The sequence below is a fragment of the Eublepharis macularius genome, chromosome 10, assembly GCF_028583425.1.
Source record: "Eublepharis macularius isolate TG4126 chromosome 10, MPM_Emac_v1.0, whole genome shotgun sequence".
NCBI lineage: Eukaryota > Metazoa > Chordata > Lepidosauria > Squamata > Eublepharidae > Eublepharis > Eublepharis macularius.
The window spans coordinates 5,761,117-5,781,523 of record NC_072799.1 but is presented as its reverse complement, the minus strand read 5'-3'; the positions used below and the strand labels follow the sequence as shown (position 1 = coordinate 5,781,523).

The 20,407-nt window shown below is 47.1% G+C and overlaps 1 protein-coding gene across 2 annotated transcripts in view; it reads right to left on the bottom strand.

The window, feature by feature from the left end:
* Positions 1-15,320, bottom strand: part of DDRGK1 (DDRGK domain containing 1) — a 39,556-nt gene extending 24,236 nt beyond the window's left edge. The window contains exons 1-3 of one of the 2 annotated variants that reach the window (XM_054990539.1): positions 15,161-15,320; positions 3,316-3,474; positions 191-297 (exon numbers count right to left, since the gene is read on the bottom strand). In XM_054990539.1, the coding sequence (XP_054846514.1) occupies positions 191-297; positions 3,316-3,474; positions 15,161-15,236 (342 nt within the window). In that variant the 5' untranslated portion in view covers positions 15,237-15,320. Of the gene's footprint in view, positions 1-190; positions 298-3,315; positions 3,475-12,080; positions 12,175-15,160 lie in introns of those variants that run through there. The other variant, XM_054990538.1, reaches the window with a different exon arrangement.
* Positions 15,321-20,407: the final 5,087 nt, after the last annotated feature.

The window sequence follows — 20,407 nt, the reverse complement described above, 5'->3', positions numbered from 1 at the left end:
GCAATCCAGTTTCGTGAGTCATGCAGAAATCCTGGGGTGGGCTGCTGAGTGGGCAGGTAATTCTCAGTCTTAATCTTGAAGTGTTTCTGCTCTAAACAAACGGTGTTTTTTTTTAATGGCACTTCCTGTCTTTTCCTTATTTTGGCTCTCGCCTTTCCTTCGTACTCCACATGCTGCAGGAAACACCTACCTCTCGCTGAGCTTTTCTGGCTTGCTTCTCCTCTAACTTCCTCTGTTTCTTTGCTCCAATTTTCCCAGAAACATGGGGTTCTGCTGCTTCAGCGCCATCGTTCTCGTCTGCATTTGTTTATTAAAAGAGGGGGGGGGGGGAAGAAAAGCATGAAAGGCTGTGATCAAAGGGATCATGCCACAGGACACCCGTCACTTGGCTTTCAGGAAACTTGTCAGATCTCTCCTGCTCAGAAGGGCTTTGGCCAGTTCGTGCTAAAATCTGGGGCTGTTACAGTGACCTCTGCCGATCTGCTTTCGGGTTGATGCTTATAAGATAGTTATTCATCATTTGTTGATGTTCACGTGCCCTGCATGGCGTGCTTTGAAGTGGTGGCAAGAACCTCTCAGGTTATTTGTCAGGGCCTCAGATACGAAAAATGAGCCTGAACAGCTCAGCTTAGCCCGAGCTCATCAGAGTTTGGAAGCTAAGCAGGGCTGAATGGGAAACCGCCAAGGAAAACTGGGATTACTGCATGGAGGAAAAAGGTGAAGGTAGTCCCCTTGTGCAAGCACCGAGTCATTACTGACCCACGAGGGGATGTCGCATCACGACGTTTTCTTGGCAGACTTTTTGTTACGGGGTGGTTTGTCATTGCCTTCCGCAGTCACCTACACTTTACCCCCAGGAAACTGGGTACTCATTTTACCGACCTTGGAAGGATGGAAGGCTGAGTCATCCTTGAGCCAACTACCTGAACCCGCCTTCCACCAGGATCGAACTCAGGTCGTGAGCAGAGCTTGGGCTGCAGTACTGCCGCTTACCGCTCTGCGCCACGGGGCTCTTTCACTGCATGGAGGAAGGCAATAGCAAACCACCTCCGCTCATCTCTTCCCTTGAAACGCCCACAGTCCTGGGGTTGCCACGAGTCTGCTGCAACTTGATGGCATGCAATTATTATTATTGTTGTTCTTGCTAACTTAAACAATAAAAAAGGAAGAACGTTTGCACCCAGAGCATCATTCACGTCTGGCTGTCAGAGCGGACAAGGCTTCAGAAGAAGATTAGAAAAACGTATGGAGGAGCAGAGGTCTACCAAAAGTTATCAGTCCTGATAGCTGAGACCTTCAGGTTCAGAAGGGGCACCAGTTAAGCCAGGGTCAAACAGTCTCTGCTTCTTTGCTCCCTGGAAGCCTCTCCTTACCTACTGTTAGAATGCTGGTCTGATCCAGGAGGGCTCTTCTGCTTTACTTAATTTCCATTCTCCCCCCACCCCCCATCTTTTACAGAGCACGCTCAATGCCATATCACTCTCACTACAGCAACAGACGCTGCAGCAGTCCTCTTTCCTTGGCTCGTGAAACATCCGCCATTGCAGTGGCTGTCTGCGTGTTTCATGCCTTTCTCCTGAACCCTGTTCTACATCCTTGTCCTGAAATGCACAGGCCCAAGACATGGGGCTATGAGGCGTAACTGGCAACGAAGGTGGCAGAGGTGCCCTGGAGAGAGAGGCAAGGCAGGGGTATGCCCACTCTTCGCTGAGACGTGCGCACGGGTGTGGTCCTGCCTGCTACAAGGCCGGGATGTGAGAGGCCCTCAACTCCTGCCGTTGTTTTCAGATGCTGTTGAAAAGACAGGACACTACTTATACAAGGACTCAGGAAATCTGACAATCTTTGATTGCAGTCAACCCGAAGGTGAGCAATGGGCAAAATATTACTGGGCAAGAGACCATCATCCATAGCCAACTTCAGCCCTGTCTCCTGCAGTCACGGGGCGCACTCCTTCGCTGAACTGGAAGATTAAATGCCGTCAGGGCCAGGCGTTTTTAGATGACTTCAAGGGAGTCTGGTAATTCGACAGAAACTGTGAGCAGCCTAGCCTGGAAACATCAAAAGCATTTTTTTCCAGATTTCATTCTTTTTGAAATGCCTTCACACTTCAAAGAGATACGCCCTAAGTTGAAAAGTTCAGAGCTGTCAATTTACCATCTGCATGCCGCTCAACGCGCTCAGGAAATCAGCAAGCCCACCGTAAAGTGGAACAAAGGCAGAGCCGGGAAGGCTCAGAGCGGAAAAGCACAGCCACCCCCACCCATCAAAAAAGAAGGCATCTGAGGGGGTGTCACGCTTCTCCGGTCACCTTTTTAGGTTTTGTGCATGCAAAATTCCAGCTGATGGCGAGGCTTGCAAGACATATGAGAGCTCTAAAGCAGCAGACAGAATGAAAGGGCTACTGCCCACGGGTGGTGCAGGGGCTCTGCTCAGGGATAAAGCACACATTTTGCATACATCACATTTAGAGATGTGAAGGACTGGAGTGGGGAAGGAGTGGAAATTTTTGAGGAAAACAGTGCCCCCCCCTAATTTTTCTAACAGAAACATCGGAAATTTGGGATAATTTTTTTTTAAAAAAATGAAATATTTCCTCAGCTGGAAAGAATGGACAGCTTTTAAACAACTGCACAACTGGCATGCAATGTAAGAAAAGGTACGGAGTATCCTGTGGTGCATCTGACTCATTCGTGGTAGGGGGATTTGATGTGCCCCTCCCTGTGGCTATTAACTGCCAAAGAGCTTAGCTAACGTAACTGAGTACAAAAGCATTCCTGTAGTACCTTCAGTCTCTGTAGGATGCTGCAGCCATGCAAGAAACGTGGGCCAGCACGGCTACAGCAACAGCAGCCAGATAAGGCAGACTGCCAGTGAAGGTGTGACAGAGCACCAGGCCATCCGTCATCTAGTCTGATGGATTTCCGCCTTTCCAGCCTGCAACTTCCTTTCCCACCTGCAGAGTTTACGGACCGCAGATGGAGCCAAACCAGGTAACACGACCCGCTTTTGTCTAAGTGCCATCAAGCCCCAGCTGACTTGAGGCAACCTCATAGGGTTTTCAAGGCAAGAGACGAACAGAGGTGGTTTGCCACTGCCTGCCTCTCCATAGTGACCCTGGACTTCCTTGGCGGTCTCTCATCCAAGTACTCACCAGGCCTGGCCCTGCTCCGTTTCTGATATCTGATAAAACCGGGCTAACCTGAGCCATCCAGGTTACATTTGTGCAAAAGAAGCTCGTGCGTGGGCGATCTCTCCAGAACATCATGAAGCAAAACGGACCCAACCAGGAGACGCCACCCCCCCCTCAATTACCTTCTGCGGCCTCCTCTGCCTGCTGCGACCGCCTCTGAGCCAGAAGTCTGCTCCCCATGTTCCGCCGGCGCCTGGGCATCCCCTCTCCCCGCTCAGCGGCATGGGGCTGAGGTCTCCCTGCCGCCGCCGCTGCCACATTCTGCTGGTGCTCCTCATCGGCTGCAGAACAGAAAAGACGTTAGAGCATCTTGGCCACGGTCCACTCCATCAGCCAACTGTTCCCCATGTCTGCTGGTGGAACTGAAGATGCAAACATCGTACATAAGAATGCTTCGGCTGAAAAGCAAAAATGTGTTCCATTTTGGCATTTGCATGCAATAGGAGAAGGGAGAGGTATGTTCAAATTCCCGTTCTACCAGGAAGCTCAGCGGGTGGGCCGGTCATCCTTAGCCTAATGGAGGGAAGGAGGAGAATGTACGACCCTACTCCAGGCTCCTTGGAAGAAGAGCAAGATGAAAGCAAGACAGAAAGGGAAACTAATTAGGGAACTACATGCTCAACTCTCGAAGGCGCCATCCACAGGACATGAGGTTGTTGCCGACTTCTCTCTTGCTCTGAATTTAGCAAACATGCTGCAGTGTACACTCAGCAGGAATCAGCTCAAGGGAGCCTGTGAGGGCCATATTTCCCCGTCCCGCTGCATCTCTTCCAGAAATAAATGGAGAGCTGGGAAGGGAAATATTTGGAGTTCTCCCTCCATGTCGAGTTGGTGCTGAATAGCTATGCATTTCTTGAATGCTTCTTAGTGCCAACAGTTCCAGGGAATTTGCGATCTATGATGAGGGAGACATACAGTACCACCGTTTAATTTTTCACTGCAGACGGAACACTTTTGGGTGAAGCAGCAGGCAATCGTAAGAGGCCTTGGTGTGGCTAAAGTGCAGAACAGGTTCACTGCCACTCTGGGAACCTGGCCTCTCTTCCTCTCTGGTCCAAACAGTGTCTGTCTTCCTTACAGGCCTTGTTCTCCATGACAAAGGGAGAAGATTACACTTCCACAATAGTTAAGTACACACCAATACAAGGAAGTGTGCTAACACAGCTGGATCTCTAAATGTAAACCTGAATGTAAACCAGAATGCTTTTTGAGTTTGGATACGAAATACTTTGATTAACTGACATTGGTGGCCTGATGAAGAACTGGGTTTGAAACGAGCCGAAAGGAATAGACCGGTATAGCTCGTCGCCACCTTGGAGCTCATAAATCTTGGACGCCACCGATTAACTTCACAACTGGCACCGTTTGCAGCCTGTGATAAAGAGGTTCCGTTAACATATGGGACTTGACTCTCTCAGTCTATTGGAACAAGTTTGCAGCCACATTGAATTGAATGAATGGAATCGAAACTGTTGTGTTTATATTGATTGTATAATTTACTTGTGCTGCAATAATAATAATAGCTGTGTTGGCACACTTCCTTGTATTGGTGTGTACTTGTTCTCCATGAGGCAGCAAACCTGTACACTGTTACAGTATCCTCACACTGGCATCAATTCTCATTTACCGTACATTCCCATTTGAGAGCCAGTTTGGTGTCGTGGTTAAGAGCGGCAGGACTCTAATCTGGAGAGGCGGGTTTGATTCCCCACTCCTCCACTTGAAGCCAGCTGGGTGACTTTGGGTCAGTCACAGCTCTTCCAGAGCTCTCTCAGCCCCACCCACCTCACAGGGTGTTTTGTTGTGGGGATAATAATAGCATACTTTGTAAACTGCTCTGAGTGGGCATTAAGTTGTCCTGAAGGGCGGTATATAAATCGAATGTTGTTGTTGTTATTATTATTATGCGCAGGGAGTTCTATATGAAGAATTCCCAAGCATGTGTGTGTTGGGGTGAGAGGAGAACTTGGACTGGGATTGTGATGAACACAGAGATGGGGAGGGGGGGTTAAGCATTCCCCTTGCATTGTTTTCCTGACCCCAAATAGCCCCAGAAGTCAGTATCTGCTCCACTGGGGAAAATTCCTTAAGTATACATGTAGCCCTCCAACCGGGCAGAAAGCAGGGATGTTTTAGGGGCGGGGAACACCATGGGGGGGTCTCTCTATCTGTATACCACAGTCATGATCTGAATTTGGCCCTCTGATGCCTGGTCAAGATGGAAACTCCCAAGGGCATGTAATGTCACCACAATCTGGGGTGGACTCTGGCAATGTACTGAGAAGCTAAAAGTCCATAGGTGGTGCTCAGATAACTGAACATTCTTCTGCACGCACACAAAGCGCCTCTACAACTCCCTGCATGGAGAAAGCTAGCATGTCAGGGGAAAGAGATCCACAATAACCCTAATAAACAAGTTTTTGACTCTTTGTCTACAGAGGTGCATTCTACCCCGCAAGCCTCTACGTATTAACTGAAGTGTGTAGTTCAGACACAGTGAGAAGAGGTCTCAGTGAGGACAAAAGTTTTCGCACCGCCTCCTCACGGCCTTCAGGGCATAATAGCGCTAGTCTTCACCTAAAAATTTCCCAGGGACTTCATCTTTCAAATCTACGTCCTTTCCCACCTCCTCTTACACAGGCGGTAGGAAATCAGAGAAGGGATTTGTGAATCGCAGACAAACCCAGAACCTGTGCCAAAGGCTGTTCTCCACCCCTTGCAACTCCCAACTTCTGGGAGCTCATGCTTTGAGATTCAATTTGAACATCCTAACTGAATGTTTTATTCTACCATAGCTTAGCCACATGGGAAGATCCCTCTACCCATACCTGTTTTACAGCCAGAGAGGAGAGTTTGAGACGACAGCAGAGAAGATAAAGCACAAAAATAAACTAACTGCAGAATTTTGGAAAGACAAGGTAGTGATTTCACGGTCTTCATTCACCAAAACAAAGGGCGATCCAATGGGGATTAAAAACTAAGGGACTGGGCTAGAGATCTAACATGTTGAGAAATGTTGAAAATTATGGTCACAAGTGGTTTTAAAAGTATAAATGCTTTAGTTTTCCAAAAGCAAAATAGCAAATACCTGTAATACTAAAATAGGAGAGCAGCAAACTGCTGCACCCTACACTGTCGACACATTTTACTTATTCCAAAAGACAAAGTTCTTCAGTGCTTCTCCAAATTTCCCAATTTTTCCGATGGGAAAAACCTGGGTTGGGGGGGGGGACGTCCTGTCTTTTTCATGCTACGCGTTGAGTGAAATAAATCTTGTCTGTAAAAGCATACCACTCATTTCAAAATAAAAAAATTCTTATGATTTTTTTTTCCCCAGCGCTCCCCGGAATTTCCATCTGAATTGTTTTTTAAAAAGTTCTCGGACTTCCATTTTAAACATCTTGAGTGAGTAAAAACTTGGTTCAACCAGCATTGAACTCATTTCAAAGAAAAAAGTTACAGGATCTTTTTTTCAACGCTCCTCTGAATTTCCCATTTTTTCTATCAGAAAAAAAAATTGGGGGGGAAAAACCCTTGGGATAAAATTGAAAACTCCTCAGCCTTCACATCTCCCTGCAACAAATCCAGTGGGCAGCAGAGGACAGGACTCGAAGCAACGGGCTTAAATTACGTGCAGAAAGGTACCGGCTGGATATTAGGAAAAACTTTTTCACGGTCAGAGTAGTTCAAAGGTGGAATCAGCTGCCTAGGGAGGTGGTGAGCTCCCCTTCGATGACAGTTTTCAAGAAGAGGCTGGATGAATACTCGTCAGGGATGCTTTAGACTGATCCTGCACTGGGCAGGGGTTGGACTAGATGGTCTCTATGGCCTTTACCGACTCTGGGATTCTGTAAGACGAACCAACTTTATTGTAGCATAAGCAATTTGGGGGCAACCAATGAATTCATTGGGCAATAGATTCAGGGCAGAAAAATAGAAATGCTTACTCAGTGAGTAATTGTGGTACTGCTACTGGATGTAGCAATGGGGACTTGGGGTAAGAGTGGACTGTAAACTAAATATGAGCAGTTGGTGTGATGCGGTGGCAAAAAAGGCCAGTTTAATCCTGGGTTGTATCAAAGGGGCCATAGCGTCGAAATCCCAGGAGGTCGTAGCCCCTCTCTATACTGCCTTGATCAGGCCGCACCAGGAGTATTGTGTGCAGTTCTGGAGGCCTCACTTCAAAAAGGATGTGGACAAAATCGAGCGGGTGCAGAGGAGAGCGACGAGGATGATCAGGGGTCTGGAGACTGAGCCCTACGAGGAAAGGCTGAGGACCTTGGGAATGTTTAGTTTGGAGAAGAAGAGATTGAGGGGGGACATGATTTCTCTCTTTAAGTATTTGAAAGGCTGTCATGTGGAGGAGGGCAAGGAGCTCTTCCAGTTGGCAGCAGAGGGTAGGACCCGAAACAATGGGCTTAAATTACATGCACAAAGGTACGGGTGGGATATTAGGAAGAACTTTTTCACGGTCAGAGTAGTTCAAAGGTGGAATCAGCTGCCTAGGGAGGTGGTGAGCTCCCCTTCACTGGCAGTTTTCAAGAAGAGGCTGGATGAATATTTGTCAGGGATGCTTTAGGCTCATCCTGCATTGGGCAGGAGGTTGGACTAGAAGGTCTATATGGTCCCTTTCCACTCTGGGATTCTGTGAAATCCTGGTGCCAACTTTGCCCCCATATCCACTCAAGTAACAGTATCACAGAGCCCAAAACGCCAGGGAAACCAGCAAGAATGCCGCCACCTCCAAGATGAAGCGTACCATCATTTCTCAGGAATGCCCTTTCACCGTACGAACTGGCCAAACTGGACAATCTGCACTCGAGAGAATAAACGGACACAAAACTGACATTAAATCTGGCATTAAAAGTGACTTTAATGCCAGTTTTATGTCCGAGTACAGCAGCACTTCAACCTTCCCGAATATTCAGTAACAGATGAAAAGCTACAGTACTTCTGCTGACAAGTTTCAAAGAGAAACTCCCTGAGAATCTGCTAGGCTGCAATTCATATAACGATCTGATACGATCAGCCTGAGTTTCAATAGCGAACAGGGGAACTTCAAAAAGCAGTTGTCCCTCCTTACAGAGGTCCAACCATCCTCCAGGTAGCCTTCCTCCAGCCTAAGGAGTCTTCCTCCAACTTAAATGGCTCCCCCCCCCAACGGAAAGAGCCACTTCATTTTGGAAGAAGCCTGCTTAGATGCAAGGAAGGTTGAAAACTTGAGTGAAAAGGAAAGGTGGATTATAAATATTTTAGTAAAAATTAAATAAATAAACTGCTCAGTGGTAGGATAGGGGCAGAGTTATTTTAAGTGTTATGGAACCAGAGGAGTTAGCCGTGCTAGTCTGTAGTTGCAAAACAGTAAAGAGACCAGTAGCACCTTTAAGACTAACCCACTTTATTGTAGCTGACCTGGTGGAACTCTCTGTCTGAGGAAACCAGGGCCCCGCGGGACTTGTTATCTTTCCGCTGGGCCCATAAGACAGAGATGTTCCGCCAGGCATATTGTGGAGGCTAGGTTGGGCCCCCACCGGCCACACTAAAGATCTGTCCACCACCCTATATATGAGCTAGGCCCTGAAATGTAGTATTTTATTGTCGCCATCTGAAGAGAAGATGTATTGTATTTATTGTATAAAGTTGTTTTAAGTTTATTTGTATAATGTTTTATCTGTTTTTAACTGTTATTTATGTAAATTGAAATGTTGTACTCCACCCTGAGCCCGCCTGGCAGGGAGGGCAGACTAAAAATCTAATAAAATAAATAAATAAGCTTTCGAGAACCACAGCTCTCTTCGTCGGATGCATTGTCAGAGAGCTGTGGTTCTGACGAAGAGAGCTGTGGTTCTCAAAAGCTTATGCTACAATAAAGTTGGTTAGTTTTAAAGGTGCTACTGGACTCTTTACTATTTTAAAGTGTTATGAACACTCCAAAGTCGGGACTGGTGGGGTAAGTATTATCAATGGGCAGGTAACTGTTAGCTATTTAATTTTCTATTAGGATTTTACCACAGAGAGTTGTTGTACTCCTTAGATATTGTGCCGGCGGCACCAAAATATCTTAGGCATCTTTGTCTAAAGCTTTCCGTGAACGCTACATATTATCAATTGGAAGGAAACGTAAAAAGGACATTTATTGTAAGACAATTTGCCTGAAAGTGACATTAGAACAGCAATTGCATAAAAAATACATTTAGATAACCAGATCCCAGCTTCCTAAGGCTCAATATTAAAAGAACTTGGAGGGAGAGGGGTGTTGCTACTGTGCCCTTTGCTAGCAAATATGCAGTATGTTACAGTCAGGGCAATTCAGGAAGCTCTTTACAACGAAATCTGCACCCGCTACAAAAAATCTCTAGTTGCAATGATGCACTGCGGGACAAAGAAGCAGCGGCCCTTTGAAAATATAAAAACCAGTAGTTATTTGGTTCTGGTTCTAGCATTATTCCAAATTCATGAGCCCACTGTAAGGTATGAGTAGAAGCTTTAAAAAACTTCTCTCTCGACCAATCCGTTTCAGAGGGCACCTTCCGTCGCAACATCCGGTATGTGCCGGGGCCGAGCAGCTGCACCAGTATGTCAGTCCAGGGTTTGTCACATCCAGGCTCCAGCCACCTGGGCACAGCAACTGCAGAAGGGTAAGCCCTGAGAGGCTTCTCATCCCAACACACACATTTCCGGTGTTCCCACGGCATTAGGGACATCAGAACTGACAGAAAACATATTCAGAGTTTCGGAACGCCCCTCCAACCGTGGGTGCAAGGTAGCTCCATACATATTGATTTGAGATGTTGCACAAACTATACATTTAATAGAAGGCCAATGGGATATTATGATCTTGTTGACACCCTTCCGACCAGCCATTAGATGTTCATCCGACAGTTTCAGGACTTCCCCTCCTGGATAGTAAAAAAAGCAGCATTCTCCGCAATAGATAAAATAAACGCAGGCAGCTGTGTGGGGCCACTAGTTAAAAAATCTAAATTGACAGGCTACAGTGCCTTTATTAGGACCCAACATACATACATTAGAAAGCAATTAACTAGCTTTTGTGTTTCACAGATCACTTCCTCAGGCTTAACTCTGAGTATGCTATACTCTTTGAGAATACTTCAAAAACAACAGACTCAACGAAGGCGATGAGACAAGTACATGCAAAATCTTGTAGGTTTAAGAAGCAGGGGAGATATTGTAACTTTTGAGAGATCTACACTGCACTAGGCAGCTGTGTGTAAAAACAGTGACATGTCCACGTGGCCTCAAATGCAAAACTAGCATAGGCTTTCTCAGCTTGTGAATAGTAAAATCTGAGAAAGTGGATGGATGGGAAACAGATGTAATGAAACACACCAGTGACAGGAGTGCACAGGTATGTTGAAGGATGGCCGACAACTCCCACAGAAGGGGCCAGATGCACCTTTTGTGACCCTATCTATGGTTCAAGCACAAGTTCTCCTCAGAGGACAAAGATCTGGCTAGTCTACACATGCAGAAGAAAGAGGTAGCCAACAGCAGAGGACTGAGAAGGGATGAAATTGTTCAACATTTTTCTACACGTACAATTCCCTGTAAGAGGAAAATTAGCATGGCTCAGGAAGGGCTACACTAGAACCTCCCCCTCCCCAATACTATCTCCTTCTTTTATGATCTAGAGGAAGTTTTTACAGAGGAGAGATTACAAAACACAACCACTGTCCACCCACAGCCCACACAGCCACTGCATATGTAGATCCAAAGAAGCCTTGAGTGCCTTAATTCAGGACAGAGCATGAGTTAGTAAAACCAAAAGCACCAGTTTGGTCTGAAGGTGGCAAGACTCCAGCTACGGATGTTAACTTGCATCACATTAAAAGCACCTTGCAAGGAGAAAACCAGCAGAGAAGGCAGGGAGGTTCTACAACCTCCTGCAACCTCCATGCTAGTTTCCTAGCCACAGGGAGTTTTAAACAGAAGGGACCATTCCAAAAAGGTGAAGCTGCAGTCTGACATGGTGCACTACAACCTGCCACCTTAGGCACACTTTATTGATTGCATGTATCGGCCACCTTCTCCTGTGAAAATGAAAAAAAAAACCATGCCTCTGAGTGTGTGCAGAATACCTTTCCTTGTCACAGGCTGGGGGAGGGAGGAGATGGGCTCTATCTCAGACTGTGGTTAGAAGCAGAAAGTAGGGGTGCCAGCTCCAGGCTGGGAAATTCCTGGAGATTTTGAGTATGGAGCCTGGGAAAGGCAGGGTTTGAGGAGGGGATGGATATAATACCATAGCGTTCCCCCCTCCAAGACAGCCGTTTTCTTCATGGGAACTGATCTCTGTTACTTGGAGACCAGTTGTAATCCTGGGAGATCTCCAGCCGCCACCTGGAGTTTGGCAGCCCTAGCAGAAGGCGCTCTGCAAGCACTCATGTGGTCCTGGAAGACAAGGGAAATGGAAATGGAGAGGCCAGACACACACTTGTCTTCAAGCCCCATTGGGATGCAGGCCATTCCAGGATGCCTAAGAAACCACTGCTGAGGTTGCCAGCTTCAGGCTGTGACATTCCTGGAGACTGGGAGGGTGGAGCCCGAAGAGGGCAAGGCCCGGGGAGGAGCTTTAGCAGGGTCGAATGCCATAGACTCCACCGTCCAAAGCAGCCATTTTCTCCAGGGGAGCTGAGCTCTAGGGTCTGGAGATGATTCTGGGAGATCTCCAGGAGACACCGGGAGGTTGGCAACCCAAGCCGCTCCAACGGTGCCGTTTCCCCAGGCGCTTCTCATTAGCAGCAACCCTTACAACCATCCTGCAAGGTAGGCTGGCTGCCCCTCCAGGCCACGCCCCCTCCCCAAAGGCCACGCCCCTCCCCTCAGCCTAGAGCCCCTCCGCCCTCGGAAAGGAAGCAAAGGCTCGTACCCGCGCGCGCCTGTCCTTTCAAGCGGGTGACGAAGACGATGAGGGCCACCAGCAACGCCGCCGCCAAGACGTAAAGCGCCGGGTCCATGTTTCTCCCCACGTGACCTCCCTCGGATTCGCTCCCTCTCGGGCCCTGCCCCTTCGCGTCAGCCGCTCGGAGGCGCTCATCCAATCCTGACCGAGCCGAGCCCGGCCACGCCCACTCTCCGTTACCCCGCCCCTAAATCTATGCCGACCGCCCACGGGAAGAAGGAAGTGGAGCCCTGGCAGGTCCACCGCCTCGTAGCCTAGCAACCGCTGAGGATCCACCCTCCCTCCCGCCATTATATAGTTGTCTAATTGAGTGCCTAATAGATTCTTTTTTTCTCCTTAGTTGTGAAACATAATTTATGGAAGAACAGGATGCTGTTGCTTGCTTAGCGGGTTCACTGGAACATTTTTAGAGCATTTGATTTAAAAAGGGGGTCTTTTCCTAGGGATTCATTGGGGTGTCTAAGTAGTTGCCTGAAGGACAGACGGGAGTTGCTTACTTGACTCTCACACTGCAATCCTAAACAGAGTTACGCCAGTCTGAGCTCATTGAAATCAATGGGTTTATACTGGTATAACTCTCCTTAGGATTGCGCGGAGTGAATTCCTTACTTTAATTGCTCAAAGAGCAAAGAAGTATTTCCTTTTCTCTGTAACATCTAGAAGTTGCCTGAATCAGCAGGATAGCAAAATATCCAAGTATGGATTCAGCCTTCATTGGTCACAGCTTTTAAATGACCTCAGCTGAGTACGTGATTGAAGAGTCTGGCTATAACCTGCCCTTGAAACGGGGTTGCCAACACAGTTGGGAAATTCCTGGAGATTAGAGAAGCTAGGGAAAGTTTCAAAACTTGAATTTCTACACCAAGAAAACAGAATTTAATTTATACCAGTAACTGAAGGCTTAGAGGTAGGGTTGCCACCTTCAAGTTGGGAAATTCTTGGAGATCTGGGGGTGGGGGGTGAAACCTGGAGAAAGCGGGGTTTGGGGAGGGAAAGGACCGTGGCGTGGCATAATTCCATACAGAAAAGTAGCCATTTTCTCCAGGCGAACAGACCTCTGTGGCCTGGAGACCAGTTGTAATTCCGGGAGATCTCCAGCAACTACCTGGAGGCTGGTAACCCTACTTAGAGGACACTACACTTGTCAGGAATGGATAGGAGTCATGCTCTTTATTAATAATTCTATACATTTATATAGTAAAGCTCAATGCACATCACATATTAATATATACAGCATCCCTGGATCTTTAATCCTCGTTGAGTTCAGAGCTGCCAGGCTAAAGCAAAATGGCTTGTCTAAGGCCACCTGCTGAATTTGTGGCTGAGAAGATCCAGTCCAAAAAACCTTTTGGATAACAGTTCAGGCTCGGAGCCACTTAATACACCAACTCTTTATTGGCTTAAGAAAAGGGAAATAGTAACAGGAAGCTTCCAGTTAAGCCTAGTGCAATTATATACCTAGTGCAATTATTCAAGGCGAAGAATAATTCATAATAATATAAATTATATAGTGTTCTCAAAAGGGACTCTTGACAAAATTATACCAGGGGTATGTAAAGGCTGTAGATGTTTTCTCCATGGAAGCTAGAAGGAGTTTCTTATCAGCTTGTCCAGAGATGGTCTCCTTATACCTTTTGAATGAGAAACCCATCAGATCTTTGGGAAGATGCCGCACTTCCGGCTGTGGGAAAGGGGTAGTTGTGTAAGTACGTGTGAAGAAACATTCTTTGGAAGGGACAGAAAGAGGCAGAGAAAGCCATGTCTCTCTGGGTAACTGATGTGGGACAGCTGATCTGCTGCCTTCCAGGAGTGCCTCTTTTCCTCCTCCACCCATGAAACGCAAATATTTCCTCTGAAGGAAATAGAATGGCCAATACACGGTCATGATATTCTGCAATAAAGTAAGATGGCTGGTCCATGGGATTGTAGGCCACCAGATGCCACTAGAGTTCCAAAAAGGAGACTGAAGACTGAGATCGAGGGGGAAGAGACCTCAAAGGAGAGCAAAAGAGAGCGCTTCCCCGCTATCCTGAACTCAGAGGATGGGGGATGTTATATGTATAGGAATTAGGCATCTCTAGCACCCAGACTGGTCAGCACAAAGCGATCTCTGAGACAGGGTTGCCACCCTCCAGGTGGGCCCTGGAGATCTCCTGGAATTACAGCTGATGTCCAAGCTACAGGGATTAGTGCCCCTAGATAAAAGGCTGATTCTAGGTTTGCCAACTTTGGAGTGGGAAATTCCTAGAGATTTGGGGGTGGAATTTCGGAAGGGATCTGAATCCATAAAGTCCACCCTCCAAAGCTGCGACGTGCTCCAGGGTAGCCGACCTATGTTGTCTGGAGATCAGCTGCAATTCTGAGAGAGCTCCAGGCACCATCTGGAGGTTGGCAACTCTAGGCTCATCTGCAGCATGGCCTCTGGCATTATACTCTGTTGTGGTCCCTCCCTTTCCCAAACCCCACCCTCCCTGGTTCCACCTCCAAATCTCCAGGAACCAAGGGGCATGAAAGGGAATTGCTGTAGAGTCTCCAGAAGGAGCCAGGAGGCCTGGTGTTCCTGTCTAGGGTTGCCAACTCCAGGCTGGGGAATTCCTGGTAAGTTTGGGGTTGGTGCCTGGGGGCGGAGTGGCTTGGAGAGGGGAGGAAGCTCAGCAGGGTATAATTCCAAAGAGCCTACCCTTCAAAGCAGCTCTTCTCTCCTGGGGAACCAATCTCTGTAGACTGGAAATCATTTGTAATTCTGAGAGAACTCGGCCTCACCTGGAGTTTGGCAGTCCTAATTCTCAAGAGTCATGCCAGGGCCTACCATTAGAATTCATTCGCTGCTTTCCCTATCTGTTGCTGTAGCACAGTGATTAAGTGGTTCGGCTGCAAATCAGCACTCTACTGGTTTGAATCCCACTACTGCCATGGGTAAGCCACTCCTCTCAGCCCCATCTGTATTGTGGGGATTTTTCACCTGTCTGGGTGATGCACTAATCTGTCTAGAAGAGTGGTATATAAGCATAGCTATTATTGTTATTGTTGTTATCGGAATCACCTACCTTCAGCAGTGACGCTAGACAGATTCAGTGGAATTCCATATTCAGATAGACTCTGCAATTGCGGCCACAATAACATTGACTCTGTAGACCACAGATTGTCCTAAATTTTCAGAACTAAGAGCGCAATTGATCTCCCCATGATTTAATCAGAACTCTTTTTTTCCAGAAACGAAATCCTGGCTACTCAGAGACAAAGATAAACAAACTACTCTGTGTGTGGCGAAATCTTTGGCAGCTGTTGTTAAGTTACATGATAACTAACTTTTAGGTTCTCCTCCCATAGGACGAGGCTTTGTTGTTTATGACTTAGGCTGTAAAAACAGTAAGAAATAAAGTAAAGCATGTTACCTTCCCCTTCCCTGGCAAACATTCTTGAACATTTTTTGTGTCTTGGTTTAATCCCTTCTGTGCCGCTCAGAAAAATTGGCTGCGAGTCTACCAGTATCTAAGACCTGGTAAGCTACGTGTCCTAAGAGCACGCTCAGTGCTTTACCCATCTCCTCTTCCAAAATTTGATACGGATTTTTTCAGCAAACTAGCTTCAAAGAAATGAATAGAGCATCCATGATTTCCTAAAAAACCAACCAGGACTTCCGTAATCCTGTAGCCCAGTCTAAGCATCTAGAATGATGTATTTTAGTGCCTATAAATCACTTGAGTCGGAAACAAAACACTGATAACATCATACAAGGGACATCTTCCTTAATAATCAGAACTGGAAAGGACCTTCTAGCCCATCTAATCCAATCCAGAGCTAGAGATTTCTCTGCAGACGGCTGTCCTGCTTCTGCTTGAAGACCCTCACCGAGGGAAGTGTTAGATTCTTTACTTCCCTTCTACTTACGTATATCCTTACAAGTTCGTCACTTATATTCTTGTAGATGGTCAAGCCGACCAACTGATCCGCAATGATAGTATCTCCTCGTCATGGATGTGAGAGGAGCACAGAATGTAAAACTGTTAGTCCTGCACTGTTTTATATCCTTTTAAGGGGCCAGTTTGGTGTAGTGGTTAAGAGCGCGGGACTCTAATCTGGAGAGCCGGGTTTGATTCCCCACTCCTCCGCTTGAAGCCAGCTGGGTGACCTTGGGTCAGTCACTTAAGAGCAGCAGGACTCTAATCTGGAGAGCCGGGTTTGATTCCCCACTCCTCCACTTGAAGCCAGCTGGGTGACCTTGGGCCAGTCACTTAAGGACGGCAGGACTCTAATCTGGAGAGCCGGGTTTGATTCCCCACTCCTCCGCTTGAAGCCAGCTGGGTGACCTTGGGCCAGTCACTTAAGGACGGCAGGACTCTAATCTGGAGAGCCGGGTTTGATTCCCCACTCCTCCGCTTGAAGCCAGCTGGGTGTCCGTGGGTCAGTCACTTAAGAGCAGCAGGACTCTAATCTGGAGAGCCGGGTTTGATTCCCCACTCCTCCACTTGAAGCCAGCTGGGTGACCTTGGATCAGTCACTTAAGAGCAGCAGGACTCTAATCTGGAGAGCCGGGTTTGATTCCCCACTCCTCCACTTGAAGCCAGCTGGGTGACCTTGGGCTAGTCAAAGCTCTCTGGAGCTCTCTCAGCCCCACCCACCTTACAGGATGTTTTGTTGTGGGGATAATAATGACATACTTTGTAAACTACTCTGAGTGGGTGTTAAGTCATCCTGAAGGGCGGTATATAAATTGAATGTTGTTGTTGTTGTTATTATTGTGGTATTCTCTGGAGTGACTGGAGGTAGCATAGACCAATGTATATATAGGGTAACATAGTGTTTACCACACCCTGACTGTATGCATATTTACCACGTGGGACATTGCAAGAGAAGTTGTAAGTTTATTACGGAGCTTGACAATGTTATGTACTATGTATAGGACCAGAGTTTATTGTTATGTTTTTTGTGCTTATGTGACTCAGGAAAATGTTTCTGTATATCCATAACTTCCTTGAGAAAGATAACCCAAAACAGGATTAGAACTTGCAGCCTGTTGGACATTAGGGACATTTAATCCTGGACTCGGCACAGTAGCGACTTGGAACACAATTCGAGGAGATATGATCATTGCAGATCAGTTGGTCGGCTTCGCAATCTACAAGAATGTAAGTGATGAACTTCTAAGGATATGCATAAGTACAAGGGAAGTAAAGACTCTTAACACTTACCTGTTTCTGGATTTACCTCTTAATCCGGTGCGATATGTTAATCCAACAGGGGAATGCGCTTCCAGCCGACTGCTTTTAAGCACTTTGATGTGGAGAGATAAAGAACTTTCCATGGTCCTTACAAATGGTGGACTGGGACTTTAAGAGTCATATGATGTGAACATATTTATTGGTATTTATTTTGAGTATTTATTGGATATATTGTGATATTTATTAGCCTGAATATTTATTCAGTTTTGAGCTCTGTGCACTTTCATTATTAAATGTAAGAATTAGTAGACAACTGTTCCCCACGGAAGATTTTGTATCTTTCGTTAGGGGTCTGTGTTCCATGGTGCCCTTTAAGTGAGCTTAGTACCAGATTTTTTTCTAGCTGCAAATAATACTATTCTAAACACAAGCTATCATTCTTGAAATGTTTCAGGTGGGTAGCTGTGTTGGTCTGCAATCGTAGGACAGGATTTGAGCCCAGTAGCACATTAAAAGACCAACTAGATTTCCAGGATATGAACTTTCAAGAGTCAACCTCCCTTCTTCAGATACAAGTAGGAATTGATAAAGAATATGTATCCATTTGTACTTGTCTATGATGCAGGGAGGTTCCTGGAAGCGTATACTCCAGAAATCTTGTCGGTCTTTAAGGTGCAACTGGGCTTGGATCTTGCTCTTGAAATGGACACTGTCAAATTAAAAAGTCAACCCCCTTCCAAAAGCCCCACCCAAACACCATTCTCAGGTGGGGCATGCCGGTGCCCCAGGTGAGGCCATGTGACCACGGGCCCCACATGCCGTGACTCTGGAGGAGTACCAGCGACTCTTCCTGAAGGTAAGGCGGAATCTACCCAATCTGGCTTGAAAACGGGGTGGGGGAACCCCTACTTTTCCGAGTCCCTTTTATAAACACACAAGCCATTGACAGTTACTTCTGAGCCAGAAATGGATGATGATTTTACAATAGCATGATTAATGCAGCAAGCGAAGGACAGAACGCTATCTGCAGATAAGAACAGTGGGAGGCCCGAATGTTGCCGTTTGCAGAGCACTTTCCCGCTTGTCTATTGTACAGGCTCATGCGCTGACATAGCTCCAATCTGCCGGGAACTAAACAAACCCCCACTAAGTCAACCGGCTGTATTTACTTTTCAGCCCGAACCACTTGTTTGGAGTTACCTGGAAGTGCAGTAAGTCAGTTTTACCTTGCCCTGGATACTACCAACTTCTCTTCTCCATCAAAATATTAAGCATAGAGTCGGAAGGAGCCTTACAGACCATCTAGTCCAGTCCCCTGCTCAATGCAGGAACAGCCTAAAGCATCCCCGACAAGCAGGGGTCATTTCGTAGAAAAAGAGCTGCAGGAACTCATTAGCATAACTCATTAGCACAACTCATTCGCATATGCCGTGCCCCCTTGACAATCACCGGAAGTGTGTCATTAGCATAACTGATTTGCGTATGCCCCGCCCCCTGACATCACCTACCCTGGCTGTTTTGGACCCAATCCTGGACATTCAGGGCCGAAATTGGGCCCAAAATGGCAAAAAGGGGCTGAAAATCGCTCAAAAGAGGCCCAAAATGGTCAGGATTGGGCCACTGCTGAGTGGGAGAGGGATCCACCACCTGTCAGAGGCCCAATCCTGGCCATTTCAGGACCAATCCTGGCTGTTTGGGGCCTGATCCTGGCCATTTTGGGCCCGAATTGGGCCATTTCGGCCCCGATCCAGGCCGAAACGGGCCCCAAATGGCCAAAAACCAGGTGGGCGGGGCCACCTGACATGTGACCTTTTTGGAGAACCACTGGAACTGCGTTCCTGCGCGTTCCCCCTCAAAATGAGCCCTGCTGACCAGGATTCGTCCAGCTGCCCCTTGAAGACTGCCAATGAGGGGGAACCCACCACGCTCCTAGGCAGCCAAGGGTGAAGACATTTGTCCTAATGTCCAGCTGGTCCCTTCCCTCCTGTAGTTTAAACCCATTGTTTCGAGTCCTATCCTCTGTTGTCAACAGGAACAGCTCCCTTCCCTCCTCTAAGTGACAGCCTTTTAAATGCTTAAAGAAGGCAATCATTTCTCCTCTCAACCTCCTCTTCTCCAAACAGAACATTCCCAAGTCCCTCAGTCTTTCCTTGTAGGGCTCCAGGCCCCTGATCATCCTGGCTGCTCTCCTCTGCACCCGTTCCAATCTGTCCACCTCCTTTTTGAAATGAGGCCTCCAGAACTGCACACAAAACCCCAGGTGGGGCCTGACCAACGCTGTATATAGTTCCAGAGGAGTTAGCCGTGTTAGTCTGTAGTTGCAAAATAGTAAAGAGTCCAGTAGCACCTTTAAGACGAGCCCACTTTATTGTAGCATAAGCTTTCGAGAACCACAGCTCTCTTCGTCAGATGCATGATGAAGAGAGCTGTGGTGCTCAGAAGCTTGCTGTATATAGTGGGACAATGGCATCCTGTGATTTGGATGTTATGCCTTTGTTGATACACCTCAAGACTGCATTTGGCTTTTTTTCTGCTGTGTCACACTGACTGCTCATGTTTAGCTTCCCATCCACCTGTATCCCAAGATCTTATTCGCACACACTGCTACGCAGAAATGTACCCCTCATCCAGTATACATGCTTTGCATTTTTGTTACCCAGGTGGAAAACCCAGCACTTACCCATGTCAAATTGCATTTTATTCATATCTGCCTACTTTCCCTGTATGTTCATATTTGTTGAATTCTACCTCTATCTTCAAGGGTGTTGATACTCCTGTCAGTTTAGTGTCATCTGCAAATTTAATGAGGAATCCCTTCACACCGTTGTTCAGGTTGCCATGAAAATCTCTGCGGTTGCGGCTCAACCACAGAGCGCCGTTGAGCACATCGTTCCAGGTTCGGTCTTTGTCTTCTCCGCCAGTATGGGGTAAAAACATTGGCCAAGGACTGGGGAGTTCTGGGTTCAAATCCCTTCTCACCATGGAAGTCACCAAGTGACCCAGGGGCCAATCAAACCTACTGTACAGGTTTGTTGTAAGGAAAAGGGAGGAGGGGAGAACTATATGTGCCACCATCTTGAGCTTCCTGGAGGAAGGACAAGACAAAAATGGTCTAAATACGTAGAGGGAAAG